At 46.1% G+C, this 14,181-nt stretch overlaps 1 protein-coding gene across 1 annotated transcript in view; it reads right to left on the reverse strand.

The window, feature by feature from the left end:
- Window positions 1–12,398, reverse strand: part of PSTPIP2 (proline-serine-threonine phosphatase interacting protein 2) — a 67,838-nt gene extending 55,440 nt beyond the window's left edge. Inside the window, exon 1 of the mRNA XM_041770055.1 lies at window positions 12,232–12,398. Coding sequence (XP_041625989.1) covers window positions 12,232–12,264 — 33 coding nt within the window. The 5' untranslated portion in view covers window positions 12,265–12,398. The remainder of the gene's footprint in view (window positions 1–12,231) is intronic.
- Window positions 12,399–14,181: the final 1,783 nt, after the last annotated feature.

Consider the following 14,181-nt stretch of genomic DNA (forward strand, 5'->3'; position numbering starts at 1 on the left):
CTGGTCCTTTTGGATATTATTGGGGACACTGGGAATACATCTGCCTTCTAGGAAATCACTTTGTATGTTTGTCAAAAGTTTTTAAATGTCGTCCTGTAAATGAATGCTCCTTTTAGCCATTCAACAGACAGTCCTGTGAATCTGATACAGGGAAACTGGAATTTTTAGAAAGCTTCCATCTCTGCTGTTTCTCTGCTAGGTCCTGTTTACACACGTTCGATATTTCACCTTGCATCTTTTTTTTTTTTAAAGATCTTATTTATTGGGCAGCCCCAGTGGCTCAGCAGTTTAGTGCTGCCTTCAGTCCAGGGAATGATACTAGAGACCCGGGATCGAGTCCCACATCAGGCTCCCTGAGTGGAGTCTGCTTCTCCCTCTGCTGTGTCTCTGCCTCTCTCTGTCTCTGGTTAATAAATAAATAAAATATTTTTTAAAAAATAGAGATTTTATTTATTTATTCATGAGAGACACACAGAGAGAGGCAGAGACACGGGCAGAGAAGAAACAGGCTCCCTGTGGGGAGCCCGATGTGGGACTCAATCCCAGGGCCCCGGGATCATGACCTGAGCCACCCAGGTGTCCCTTGTTTTGTTTTCCTGAAGCTTATTATTATTATTATTATTATTATTATTTTAGTAATCTCTACACCCAACATGGAGCCCGAATCCACAATCCTGAGATCAAGAATTACATGCTTTTCCAACTGAGCCAGCCAGGTGCCTTTCTATCCTGCAAAAAGCCAATGACCCTCTTAGCTGGTCTGGGGTGACCCCCTCTGGATCTTCAGACCCAGCGTGCCTACATCAAATCCATTATGTGCCAGGCACTGAACCAGGTACCTCTGAAGTAAGCAGGCAGGAATGTGGGTCCTGATGCTATGAGGGGCCATGCCAGCTCCAGGAAGACCGTCTGGGGACTTTGTGTATGTGAGATAGAAATAAACATTATCCTTGTTAGGCCACTGTTGTTTTGGGTTTTCTGTTACTCATCCCAAACCTAATCTTATTTAGACAGAAAGTAAACGAGCTTTCACCGGTTGGTGTCTGGCTTTGTAATGGAGTAGGAAACAAGATCATCAAAACAGAGTGGGCAGGGCTGCCTGGGTGGCTCAGGGCGTGATCCCTGGGGTCTTGGGATTGAGTCCCATATTGAGCTCCTCACAGGGAGCCTGCTTCTCCCTCTGCCTATGTCTTTCCCTCTCTCTCTGTGTCTCTCATGAATTAACAAATAAAATCTTTTAAAATTTTTTAAAAAGAGTGAGCATATGGGAAGGAACTGAGGTCTGAGCAGTGCGGGAAAAGGTATGACATTATCACCGTGGAGAGAGAGTGATCTCATCACAGAAACATGGTAAAACAGCTGGGCAGTGACAAGTTCCTTCATGAGTCTCCAGTTTCCAGGTATTTAAAGAAGCCAATTTTTAAATGCCCCTAAATGAATGAAAATGTGCAGCATGACATTATTCACTATAGAAAACTCCAGAAATTACATAATGTCAAACAGTAAGAGAATAGTTACATCACTTATAATATCTTTTAAATGATTGTTGGGAAAAGTAGAATAGCAAAAGATAAGATGTACTTATGATACTTTATTATCATATTTATATTTTATTTATTGTATGGAAACAGAAGAACACAAAATAGTACATACACTATGATCACAATTACACGTAGAGGAAAAACTTGGGAAAAGTACCAAATTACTAACGATATATTTTTAATTTTCTTGACTTTGTTATGTCAATGTTAAAAACTGTTATTTTTAAGTAGCTTGTGAGGCTCGTCTCATTGAGTAGATAATAGTAGATAATAAGGTGAGATGTCTTTCCATAACCGTAGCAGCTTCCACAGGGCTGCTACTCAGGACTTCACAGATATTACTGAGTTGAACTACCTGAAATGGCATGATGACTAGGGAAGAACGTTCCTCTCTCTAACCAGTGTTGTGTTTTCTCTATTGGTCATAGGGACTTTCATCAGGTGGTCAGCACCTAGAGTGCAGGCTGTGCTCTCTCTATGTGGGTGCTATGCCCTTCCCTGGGCAGGGGGCTCCCAGTGGAGCCAGAGCCCATCCTTGACGATATCCTTCTCCCAAACACAAAACGACCAGCCAGTCACAGTAGAACAGGCTCTTTAGAAACCAGAATGATATTTCCCCCTAAAGGGGATTTTAAGACAGAGCATTGACTTGGATGAGTAGCCTCCATTCATTAAAACTGGGAAAACTGGATATCCACATGCAAAAGAATGAAATTGGACACTTACTTAACACCAAATATAAAAATTTAACTCAATATGGACCAAGGACCTAAATGTAAGACCATTTAAGCAATAAAACTCTTAGAAGAAAACATAGGGCAAAAACTTCACAACCCTGAATTTGGCAATGACTTTTTGGACATGACACCAAAGGCACAAGTAACAAAAGGAAAAACAGACAAATTAAACTTCATAAATACTTAAAAACTGTGTGCATCAAGAGACATGAACAGTAAAAAAGTAACCCACAGGATTGGAGAAAATATTTGCAAATTATATTCCCGATAAAGGGTTAATATCCAGAATACATACAGATAACTCTTAAAACTCAACAACAAAAAAACAAATAACCTGGTTCAAAAGTGGGCAAAGGACTTGAGTAGACATTTCTCCAAAGATATATGAATGACCAACAAGCACATGAAAAGATGATCAACTTCACTAACCACTAGAGAAATGCAAAATGAAACTACAATGCTTCTCATACCTTACGATGGCTACTATTAAAACATTAGAAAACCAAGTGTTGATGAGGATGTGGAGAAACTGGAACCCTCTACACTGCTGGTGGGAATGTAAAACTGTGTGGCTGCTGTCAGAAACATATGGTAATTCCTCAAAAAATTAAAAACAGAGTCTTTATATGATCCAGCACATAAGCTTGCGAGCACATTTCCAGAAGAACTGAAAGCAGAGTCTTAAAGAAACATAATTTTTAGATATTTTATTTATTCATTTATTTATTTATTTGAGAGATAGAGCATGTGTGAGCATGAGCAGGGGGGTTGGGGGGTAAGAGGGATGGGGTAGAGAGAATCTCAAGTAGACCCCATGCTCTGCTAGGAGCCCCACAACCTTGAGATCATGACCTCATGACCTGAACAGAAACCAAGAGTCAGTTGCTTAACTGACCAAGTCACTAGGGCTCCCCAGGCTTTTTTTTTTTTTTTAGTAACATATTTTATTTATTTATTTTTTATAATTCCATATCCAGTGATGGCCTTTATTTTTTAAATTTAAATTCAATTAATTAACATATAATGTATTATTAGTTTTAAAGGTAGAGGTCAGTGATTCATCAGTCTTATATAACACCCAGTGCTCATCACATTACATGACCTCGTTAATGTCCATCACCCAGTTACCCCATCCCCCCATTCCCCACCCCCAGCAACCCTCAGTTTGTTTCCTATGATTAAGAGCCTCTTATGGTTTGTCTCCCTCTCTGGTTTCATCTTGTTTTATTTCTTCCTCCCTTCCTCTATGATCCTCTGTTTTGTTTCTTAACTTCCACGTATGAGTGAGATTGTATAATTGTCTTTCTCTGACTGCCTTAACTTCACTTAGCATAAGACCCTCTATTATGCTCTAATAATTCCATCTACATTGTTACAAATGGCAAGATTTCATTTTTTGATGGCTGAGTAATATTCCACTGTATATAAAGACCACATCTTCTTTAACCATTTGTTTGTGGATGGACATCTGGGCTCTTTCCATATTTTGGCTATTGTGGACATTGTTGCTATAAACATTGAGATGCAGGTGTCCCTTCGGATCACTACATTTGTACCTTTGAGATAAATCCCTAGCAGTGCAACTGCTATAACTGCAATATTTGTACACCCATATTCATAGCAGCATTATTCCCAATAGCTAAAATGTGGGAGCACCCCAAGTATCCACCTACAGATGAACAGAAAAGCAACATGTGGTCTATACACACAATGGCGGAATATTATTCAGCCTTTAAAAAGTTAGGAGATTCTGATATATGATACAACATAGATAAACCTTGAGCACATTATGCTAAGTGAAATAAGCCAGTCATAAAAAGACAAACATTGTATGATTCCATTTATATGAGGTACTTAGAGCAGTCAAAATCATAGAGACAGAAATATGATAGTTGCCAAGGGCTGAGGTAAGGGAATACGGGGAGTTATTGTAGGATGAGTATAGGCTTTCAGTTCTATGGAGTGAAAAAAGTATGAAGATGGATGGTAGCAATCATTGCACAACAATGTGAATGTATCTAACACTGCCGAACTATACACTTGAAAAAGGTTAAGATGGCAAATTTTGGGACACCTGGGTGGCTCAGCGGTTTAGCACCTGCCTTCAGCCCAGGGCCTGAGCCTGGAGTCCCGGGATCAAGTCCCACATCAGGCTCCCTGCATGGAGCCTGCTTCACCCTCTGCCTATGTCTCTGCCTTTCCCTCCCCCCACTCTGTCTTTAATAAATAAATAAATGAAATCTTAAAAAAAAAAAGATGGCAAATTTTACATGATAGATATTTTGCCATAATACATAAAATACGGCATCAGACTAAGAAAAAAGAAAAGGTAACACGACAAGTTAAACATGTGGAATTTGTCTGCGTGGCCCCTGAATAGTACATACATGTAAAGCATGTGTGGGAGTCAAGGGCAATGGGTGCCTCTTTTTGGATCAAGTAGGTGAGACTTCCATGTTCATTTCTTCATGTGTTAAATATTTATTGAGCACATACTGTGTTCTCAGAACTGTGTCAAGCTCTAGGGACACTGAGGTGAAGGAGATAGAAGGTGACCGTAGCCTCGTAAGACAGGCAAAGAAACAGGTGACTCAACACAGAGTGATGAGTATCCTGCTAGAAGAACGGACTTTCAGAAGGTCTCCTAACCAACACCTAGTGGCAGGAGCAGAGGTCAGTGCAAAGTCCTGCGGGTGGGGCTAAGGGAACATCTATCTCCCCACCCTCTTCCCTCAGCCCCTTGGGGTATAGCAAGTACTTTTGTGAGGCTGTGGTTTATAGTGTGAACTTTGTGGGTATGAGGCAGGGGCCAGCCTTCTGCTGCCATTACAACTTTTCTTGGTCTTTTTTTTTTTCTCTCTTCTACAATATAGTTGTGAAAACAGTGATATCATTGAGATACGTGGAGCTTTTAATATCACACTTGGGGGTTTATAAAAGTACTTGAAAAACTGTAACCCACTCCCATAAATAGTAATATGTGTAAAGAATGAAAGGTCATCTGTGAAAAAAATATTTAAGATCATTACAACCTTTTTTTTTTTTTAAAGAATAGTAGGTGAATAGTGCATTTAAAAATCTAAGAATACTCTTTTATTTTATTCTCAAAAATAGTTAGCTGTGATCATTTCTGTTTTTAAAAAAGAAGTCTTGGGATGCCTGGGTGGGTTAGCAGTTGAGTATTTGCCTTTGGCCCAGGGTGTGATCCTGGAGTCCCGGGATCCAGTCTCCCATCGGGCTCTCTGCATGGAGCCTGCTTCTCCCTCTGCCTGTGTCTCTGCCTCTCTCTCTCTCTGTCTCTCATGAATAAATAAATAAAACCTTTAAAAATAAATAAATAAATAAATAAATAAATAAATAAATAAATAAATAAGAAGTGTTCAACTGGTTTCTAATCTATGAAATGCAATCCTGTGTGACCTAGTCAATGCTAATGAAACAGCCATATTTGACCAGTGAGTTTTGACACTAGATAATAGTCCACAAAGATAGAAAATGATGAGTTATTATGGATTTGCACACTGGGGTTTAAGATTGCCCTGTGCTATCCTGAGCGATGGGGGTATTAGGGCCCATTGGGGAAAAGCTTTCCTATTTTCATGAGGAAAAAAAACCTCTATCAGATATGCTGAGGGGCGCCTGGGTGGCTCAGCTGGTTAAGCATATGCCTTTGGCTCAGGTCATGATCTCAGGGCCCTAGGATCAACTCCTACGTTAGGCTACCTGCTTAATAGGGAGCCTGCTTCTCCCTCTCCCTCTGTGCTCTCTTTCTCTCAAGTAAATAAATAAAATCTTTAAAAAAAAAAAAAATGTTGCAATCTCCTATTGACTCCTGGCTAATCTTCAGCCCAAAAATGCAAAGTAAGAGTTAACCCCAGAAAGTAGGTTTAAACAAACAAGCCACCAGTCTACTATGTCTTTGAGAAGTCTGATTCTCCTCCTTTGCTCACATACATACTGTTTGGGAAACAGGAAGCCCATGATCTGAGGCAAGTGATGAAGCCCTTGTCGGGAGGTTGTAAGATTCACAGCCGCATTGAAAATACCTAGTTTTCCTGTTGCCTGACTTTTCTAGAGTGAGTTGTATGGTTCTACAATCTTCACGGATTTTCACAATATATGAGTTTTAAAACTCCTGGCAACAACCACCACCACAAATTCCTGGCAACAAAATATGCTTCATCAACTTAAAGCATCCTCATTTATTTAGTTGGAAATTTTTTAATGGTTTGATGTCTTTAAAAATGACGACTATGAAGCCTCATAGAATGAAGCTAGCCAACAGCTTCTCTTATTTAAAGTTCTTCTTTTTGTTAAAGTAGGAGGTTTCTAGTACAGGTAAAGAAAAAACAATGTCTACCATTTCCTACTCAGGATGAGCTTTTCATTAATATTGAAATTTAGATGATATTTATTTTGTAACAAAATATGTACACAACTGTACACAACTAGACATCCTGATTACATTTAGGAGATAGTAAATAATAGTTACAAAAATCAATTACAAAATTATCAATTAGTTGTACAAATAGAGCAGCTTTGGATATTCTGTATTTTGGATATAACCATTATTTTGCTTTGACTAGCTGATAAAATCTATAGATGTTTCACAAAAAAAAAAAAAAAAAAAAAATCCAGAAATTAGCATGCCTCCATACACATTTATACCAAGCTTTGCTTCACTAAATCTTTTTTACTGTAGAATAAATTTTAATTACATGTATTTATTTATATGCATGTTATATTTTTAGGCCTTTGCATAATGGGTATCTGGGACACCAAGCTCTGAACTCTGCATTCACCCTGCAAATCCAATCTGTGAACAAATTTGCTTATTTGTGAAAAAAATAATAATGCAAGATAAAAAAAATAATACAAGATACAAAACCCCTGAAGGCTTGAGCATGAAAAAAAAAGTCTCTGATAAAGAAGAGTAATTCCCTCTCCCCACCCCCCCCCAAAAGAAAGGTAATTACAAAGTCCAGGAAAAACATGAATGGAGATTTAAACATAGTATAATACTTAGCTTTTAGGTAAACAATCTCTATATGCTCCACAATCTAAATAGTGATATTTATTTTCAGTGGCTCGGGGAAAATATGTATATCTACCAAGAGAAAGAGACTAATAATAAAGCAAATGGGGTTTAAAACTGAGGAATCTGAGGGAAGAGTATATGTGAATTCTTTATACTCTCGAGATTTCTGTAACTTTAAAATTGTTTCTACATAAAAAGTTAAAATTAGTGATATATTTTTACAGGGAAATAGAGGTGAGGAACTAAATCCTCAAATACAAGAACAAATAAATAAATAAATCCTCAAATACAGCAGTAAGTCAATAGATAATTTTAAAACTGCTCTATCAAGAAAAAGCAGTGTGATCATATTATTTTGTAAAGTGATGGTAACTACTAGAAGAGTATGAGTGTCTGCATAATGATGTTGAGAAAAGCAGGAATTTTTAAAATTTCCTTATAGATAGGTCCCATGCCTCTCATTAAATTTGTATGAAAATAAAACAAGAAAAAAGGAATTGGGGGCACATGGGTGGCTCACTGGTTGAGTGTCTGCCTTCAGCTCAGAGTGTAATCCCCGGGTCCTGGGATCGAGTCCCACATCAGGCTCCCTGCATGAAACCTGCTTCTCCCTCTGCCTGTGTCTCTGCCTCTTTCTCTGTGTCTCTCATTAATAAATAAATAGTCTTGAAAAAAAAAAAAGAGAAAAAAGCAGCTTGCCGTACTGCTGTAGGTCACTCTAAAAAAAAAAAAAAGTCATTGAGCAAAGCCCAATGTGGTCCCTGCTTAGTTCTGGAAAGGCCCCAGAATGACAAGATTCCATGTTGGCCAAGACTTGTAGCAGAGGGACAGCTGTGAGTCCAGAGCAGAGCAGTGAGCAAATTCAAATGGCCCTGAGACTTCCCCTGGTGGCTCCGCAGGCAGAGGCCCACCGTTCTGTATCCTGCGGGTACAGGATGCAGCGGGGGAGGGGGGGGGGCAAGGCAGGCACAGAGACGGGGAAGCTGGAGAATCAGGAAGCCCTGGTCAAAATAAGGATCTAGACCATTGTGCAGGGACAGACTGGGCCTCACACCCACATGAGGAGACTGAGTAAGGATCTCCCGGGGAATCGGGGGTAGGACATGTACCTCTTCTGAAACAGGTTCTACCTGTGTCTGTCCACACCTGGAAGACGTTGTCTGATGGTGTCAAAGACTGGGGGTTTCCCTCTACCGTGTCCTAGCTGCTTCCCTGAACTTCTAGAAACCGCATCCACCACCACTGTCTTATTCTGACCAGGTAGCATCAATGTTAACATGGTAACGTACGGGCGCCACATAACCACAGGTCAGGTCCGCATAGGAAAGAGAGTAGGAAAGAAACAACCTGTGTGCTTCCCACCAGGCCAACAACACCTCCTAGGGACCATCCAGGTTCTAAAGAACGCCATCTACTCCCTTCCAGACAGGTCCACAGCAAGGTTCCTTTACACAAGCATTTCCACGGGGCATTTGAGTAAATTATGTATGAAGAATGTCCTGACTCACACCCTTTCTGGAGTATCCACTCAATCTGACCATAGAACTTCCACAGAACATTTTCCCGAGGGTGTGTGCCGGCCCTTTCCTGGTTACATCCCTACATCTCTGCCTTTATTTGACCTCTCTCTCCTCCTGCGTAAACAAAGGTATTCTTCAGGGGTACTTCCTTGGGGACTTCACATCTTTTTATACTTTCTCCTGGAGTGACTGTCACCTCCGTGCTGATAGTAGTAATAGCTGACAACACACGTGCTCACTGTGTGCTGGGCCTGGCATTGTACTAAACCCTGACGGAGTAGACACAGTTAATGGCCCATTTTTTATGGAAATGAGGAAGAAAAGCAGAGGCAGGGGTGAAGGCTTCAGGATGCTGCTGGCCTTAGTCCTTGCCACTGCTACCCCTGCAGTTAACTATTGTTAATATTACCTCTGCCTCTTCCTCCTCCTCCCTCTCTTCCCACAAACCAGTTCCTCCTCCTGACTTCCTTATTTCTGTGGCCCTCACCTCATTCTCCAGTTCACATTACAGGGAGCCAGCCTCCTCTGAGCCCATCTCTCCTTTCTTTCTTTTATTTTTTTTTTTCCATCTCTTCTTTCTAATACTCACCTTCAACTGGTTGCCTTGCCCTGTGACTTTGACCTCTACACGCTGCCCGTCCCTTATCTCCTCCTTGCCTCTCCCTATGGCCTCCACCCTGGAACAGACTCTTCCTCCTGGCCCAGGGTCCTTGGCCTCTGCTGGACTCTCCTTCCCCACCCCAACCCCCGACCCTTCCTCCTCCACAAACTTAAGGCCAAACCTGCACCCCCCACTCACCTTGCTTCCTCATGGGAATATGCCTTCTAACCCAGGCCGTGGCCTTCCCCCTATAAATGCCACCTCAATTAGGAATCCTCATTTCTCATAGAGAGACGCCTGGGTGGCTCAGTCAGTTAAGTGTCTGCCTTTGGCTCAGGTCATGATCTCAAAGTCCTGGGATGGAATCCTGAGGCAGGCTCCCCACTGGGCGGAGAGTCTGCTTCTCCCTCTCCCTCTGCCCCTTCTTCCCTCCCTCCTCCCCCTTGCCCTCTCATGCTTTCTCTCTCTCTCAAATGAATACATAAAATCTTTAAAGAGAAAGAGAGAGAAATGTTTATAGAGAAAATCATATCATAAATATTTAATAAATCCAGTCAACTGATACTCACTTGTGTTTCCAAAGTTTTCTACCATATCCAATCACAACATTCTCACCCTTCAAACATGAAAGTTATTCCCCTCTGGGCTCACCACAGCCTTGCCTCCCCTGCCCCCTGAGTGGTTGGAAGCATCCCAGATACCGCTGAGGTTCCAGCAGGTTCCCTTCTACCCCTTTGCCCCCAGGTCTGGCTGATTCCTGAGCACTCATATGCAAGGCACCATGGCAGTACCTGGGGCTCAGCTGATGGTGGCACCCAGCGCCTACCCTCCAAGAGCTCCTAACTGGAGCTGGAAGAGAAAGATGTCCAGGCAAAGGGGTTGGGTGATGACCCATCATCTATCTCTGACAGTAGCAAAGGAGCCATGCAGAGAGCAATGCTGGGACAATCTTGCTGAGTGCCAGCCTCATTAAGACATTCATGGAGGGGCGCCTGGGGGGCTCAGTCACTTAAGCATCTGCCTTCAGCTCAGGTTATGATCCCAAGGTCCTGGGATAGAGCCCTACATCGGGCTCCCTGCTTGGCAGAGAGCCTGCTTCTCCCTCTCCTTCTGCCTGTAGCTCCTCCAGCTTGTTCTCTCTCTGTCAAAATACATAAATAAAATATTGGGGATGGGGGAGATATTCATGGAGCATTTGGTCCATGCAGAGTCCTACTCCACTGTTTAACAGCCCTAGCAGCATGGGAATGTTGCTTAACCTCTCTGGCACTCAGTTTCCTCATCTATAAAATGACAGTAAGCAAGCTACCTCACAAGGTCATTGCGTGTATGAAGCATTTAGAATGGTGTTAGTTGGGTCTCCTGGCTGGCTCAGTCGGTGGGTTAAGCATCTGACTCTTGATTTCAGCTCAGGTCTTGATCTTAGGGTCATGGTCTCAGGGTCTTGAGACTGAGCCCCCACACCCCACACCACCACCACCCCCCCACCTCGCCCTGGTTCGTGGAGTCTGATTGAGATTCTTTCCCTATTTCCCTTCCTCTTCCCACGTGCACACACTCTCCCTTTCTCTCTACTAAATAAATATTAAAAAATAAATCTTAAAAAACCAACTGTGTTAGTCACCGACTGTGCACCGTAATGTCGGCTATTACAGTTTCTATTATTTGACATAAAGTGTTACAGAAAATTAGAGATGAAAGATGCCTTTGCAAAAAATATCTCAGGATCTCAGATACTTTCTGGAAGTATAAGATGGGGGGGGGGGTATAAACAGAAAGGTCTCTCCCCCTGACCTTCCCCCACCCTCTAACTCCTAACCCAGAGCTCCTTTCTGCCCCAGCCCAGACCCACTCCTGCAAGCACCCCTGGCTGGGTGGCTGTGAGCCCTCTGAGGACAGAGGCTGCCGCTCCCACCCTGTCGCCCACCCCTCGTCTTTCTAGACCCACTTACTCCGTCAACAACTATTAGGCGAGCACCCACCCTGCACCTGCTTGAAGCAGACGGTAGCCCTGAAGGCACCTGTCCCAAGGTGCTCAGGTGCTTGCCTCTCCCCAGCCCCAAACCGGAAAGGAACAGAAGGTGTGACATGTGAGCCAGCAGTAGGGCCTCCTGGGCACAATCAGAAAAGGCTTCCCTCGAGAGGTGACATGTGGGCTGAGCCCTGAGAACCGAGTGTCCCACGGTGAGGCTCACGCGAGGCGGGTCTCCTGCCCTACTTTTCCCCACGATGGCAATGCCGGGCCGTGGGACCTACAGGTGCGCAGAGCCCCCCGGGGCAACCTCAGAAGCTTCAGGGCTCGGGGCCTCACCAGGCAGGATCTAAACTGCTCCGTGAGGCCACCGCGCCAGGCGGGGTCGGCCCCGCGGCCCGCCCTGGGGACCGGGTTGCGCCAGGCAGCCGAGAGGCCACCGGCAGCGGGCAGGCCCCGGTCGGAGCCCCCAGTGCGCGGGCTCCGCGCTCGCGCCGCGAAGGGAGGAGGCGGCTGCTCCGGATGCGGGGTCCGAGCCGCGGAGGGCCACCTGCCGAGGAAGCGCCCGCGCACCTGGGCAGAGGCCGGGGAGGGGGCTGCGGCCCCCAGCGCGGGCGCTGAGCCGCTGGGACGCCTCGGGGGCGCGCGGACCCGGAGACGCCAGCAAACGGCCCGGGACGGCCTGCCGGGTCCTCGGGGCACGGCGCGGGCCACTGCGCCCGGAGGCCCCCGCGCCCGGGGCGTCGGGGCCGGCGGCTGGGAGGTGGGCGCCGGGACCGAGCCACCGGGGCTCGCGGCGCGCCGCGCGGAAAGGGGGCTCACCCAGAAGTTGGCCTTGAACAGCGCGCCCGTCATGGCCGGCGCCTGGCTGGGGCCGAGGAGCGGGCGGCCGGAGGGACGAGTGGCCGAGCCGGCGGCCGCGGTCCCGCAGCCCGACTGCGCGGCCGCCCGCTCCCCAGCCCCGCCCAGGGCTCCTCCCCGAGCGCCACCCCCGGCCCGCGCCCCGCCCGGGGAAAGTCCTTGCGCCCGCAACTGCCGCCGCTGTCGGGAAGCCCTCGGGGACTGCGAGAACTGGCCCCGCGGCCCTCCCGCAGGTGGCTCCCTCCTCGCCTCCGCGCTCCCTCCTCCCGCGATCGAAGCCCTCGCGGGGGAAACCGGGCCCGGCGGGGCGGTGCAGGGCCGCGCGGGGTCAGAGCGCGGGGGCGGGGGCGGGGGGCAGGACCCGCCCGGCCGGCGACCCCTCCCCGGGGGTGCCGACGCTTCCGCGAGGCTGTGCACCACCCCGGCCGCACCCGCTGCGCTACCGAGCAGCCCCTGGGCAGGAAAGTCCAGGAAAAGTCACCGCTACTGGGAGCCCTGGACCGCAGGTCCCTTAGCGGGGTCCTGACGAGGCCTCCAGGAGCGCAGCTCCACCCTGACCTCCTCCCCATTCTCAAGACCCAAGACCTCTCTCCACCAGTCCCACTCCAGTAGAAGGCCAGAGCCTCCTTCCGCTCGGTGCGCTCTCCCACCCTCAGGCCACACACAGCCCCCGGACACTGCAGACCCATCCCAGCTTTGTGGGACTATGGAGCTCTGGGGCAGACTACTGCCCGGTCCTCCATGCCCTGAGCCAAAACTATGCCTCAGAGAGGCTGAATGACTTCCCCAAGGTTCCAGGGTATGAAACAGATGGCAGAGCTGGGTTAGAGTTCTGCATTGCCAGACAGGACCAGGGCCAAAGACAGCTATCCCCGCTGGAGCAAATCCACCCTGGGCAAAGAGTAGGTGCTCAAGGCAGAGCAAATGAAGATCAAGGGCACCAAGATGGAGTTGTTTATGGCCACCTGCAACTGCAGGCCTGGAGAGACAAGCATTTGCCTCTTGAGTGGGTTCTACCTTTGTCCAGGGACAGTGAAAGAGCAGCTGCTGGGGGGATTCGAAGTATAGCTGAAAGATCCTGCTCCTAACACCACCCCCAGTCTCCCTGTGATGAGATCTCACCAGCTGAGTTATCCACCATAAGAAGATGAACTGACCCCAGCCTCAGATCACTCCAGGGGCATGCATCCAGTGGCCTGGTGGTTTATCTCTTTGGAAAGCAGTGACGTTAGGAGGAAGGGAAGCCTGGTGGCACCATCGGGAGGCAGGCTAGGCCATGGTAGGCACCAGGAAGAGGAGTAAACCTTCGGAGAGGTAAGACCTAGCACCACCTGGGGAGATGAAAGAAACTGACATTAAGGAAGACAGCACCAAGATTTTTCATGGAAGTTTTTAATATTTGGGGGCAGATATTTTTTTGTGGTGCCAATTTTAAATACAGTTTTATTTAAGACATTGCATTTCCCACTTAACAATACAGTGCTTATAAAGTGCAATGTTTATTTCTTTTCCCTGTGCACATATTCCATATTCAAGTATCAAGAATGCCCAGTATATTTAGTATAGCAGCTTGACTTTAAAACTGCCATGGAATTTGCTACAAATTTGGGTCCTTCAAATGTGTGAAACAATGCTATACCTGTCATCAGGTTGGCTTAATCAACCTCTTCAATGGTAGGCCCAGAGGAGACACCACCGGAGGGAGGAGCTCCACCACCAGGAAAGCCTCCAGGCATTCCTCCTGGCATGCCTCCTGCGCCCTGGTATAGCTTCGTAATGATGGGGTTGCAGACTTTTCTCCAGCTCTTTCTGCTGATGTTCAAATTCTTCCTTCTCTGCAGTCTGGTTCTTATCGAGCCAGTTGATGATTTCATTGCACTTGTCAAGGATCTTCTGTTTGTCTTCATCATT

The sequence above is a fragment of the Vulpes lagopus genome, chromosome 1 (genome assembly GCF_018345385.1).
Source record: "Vulpes lagopus strain Blue_001 chromosome 1, ASM1834538v1, whole genome shotgun sequence".
Classification (NCBI taxonomy): Eukaryota; Metazoa; Chordata; class Mammalia; order Carnivora; family Canidae; genus Vulpes; species Vulpes lagopus.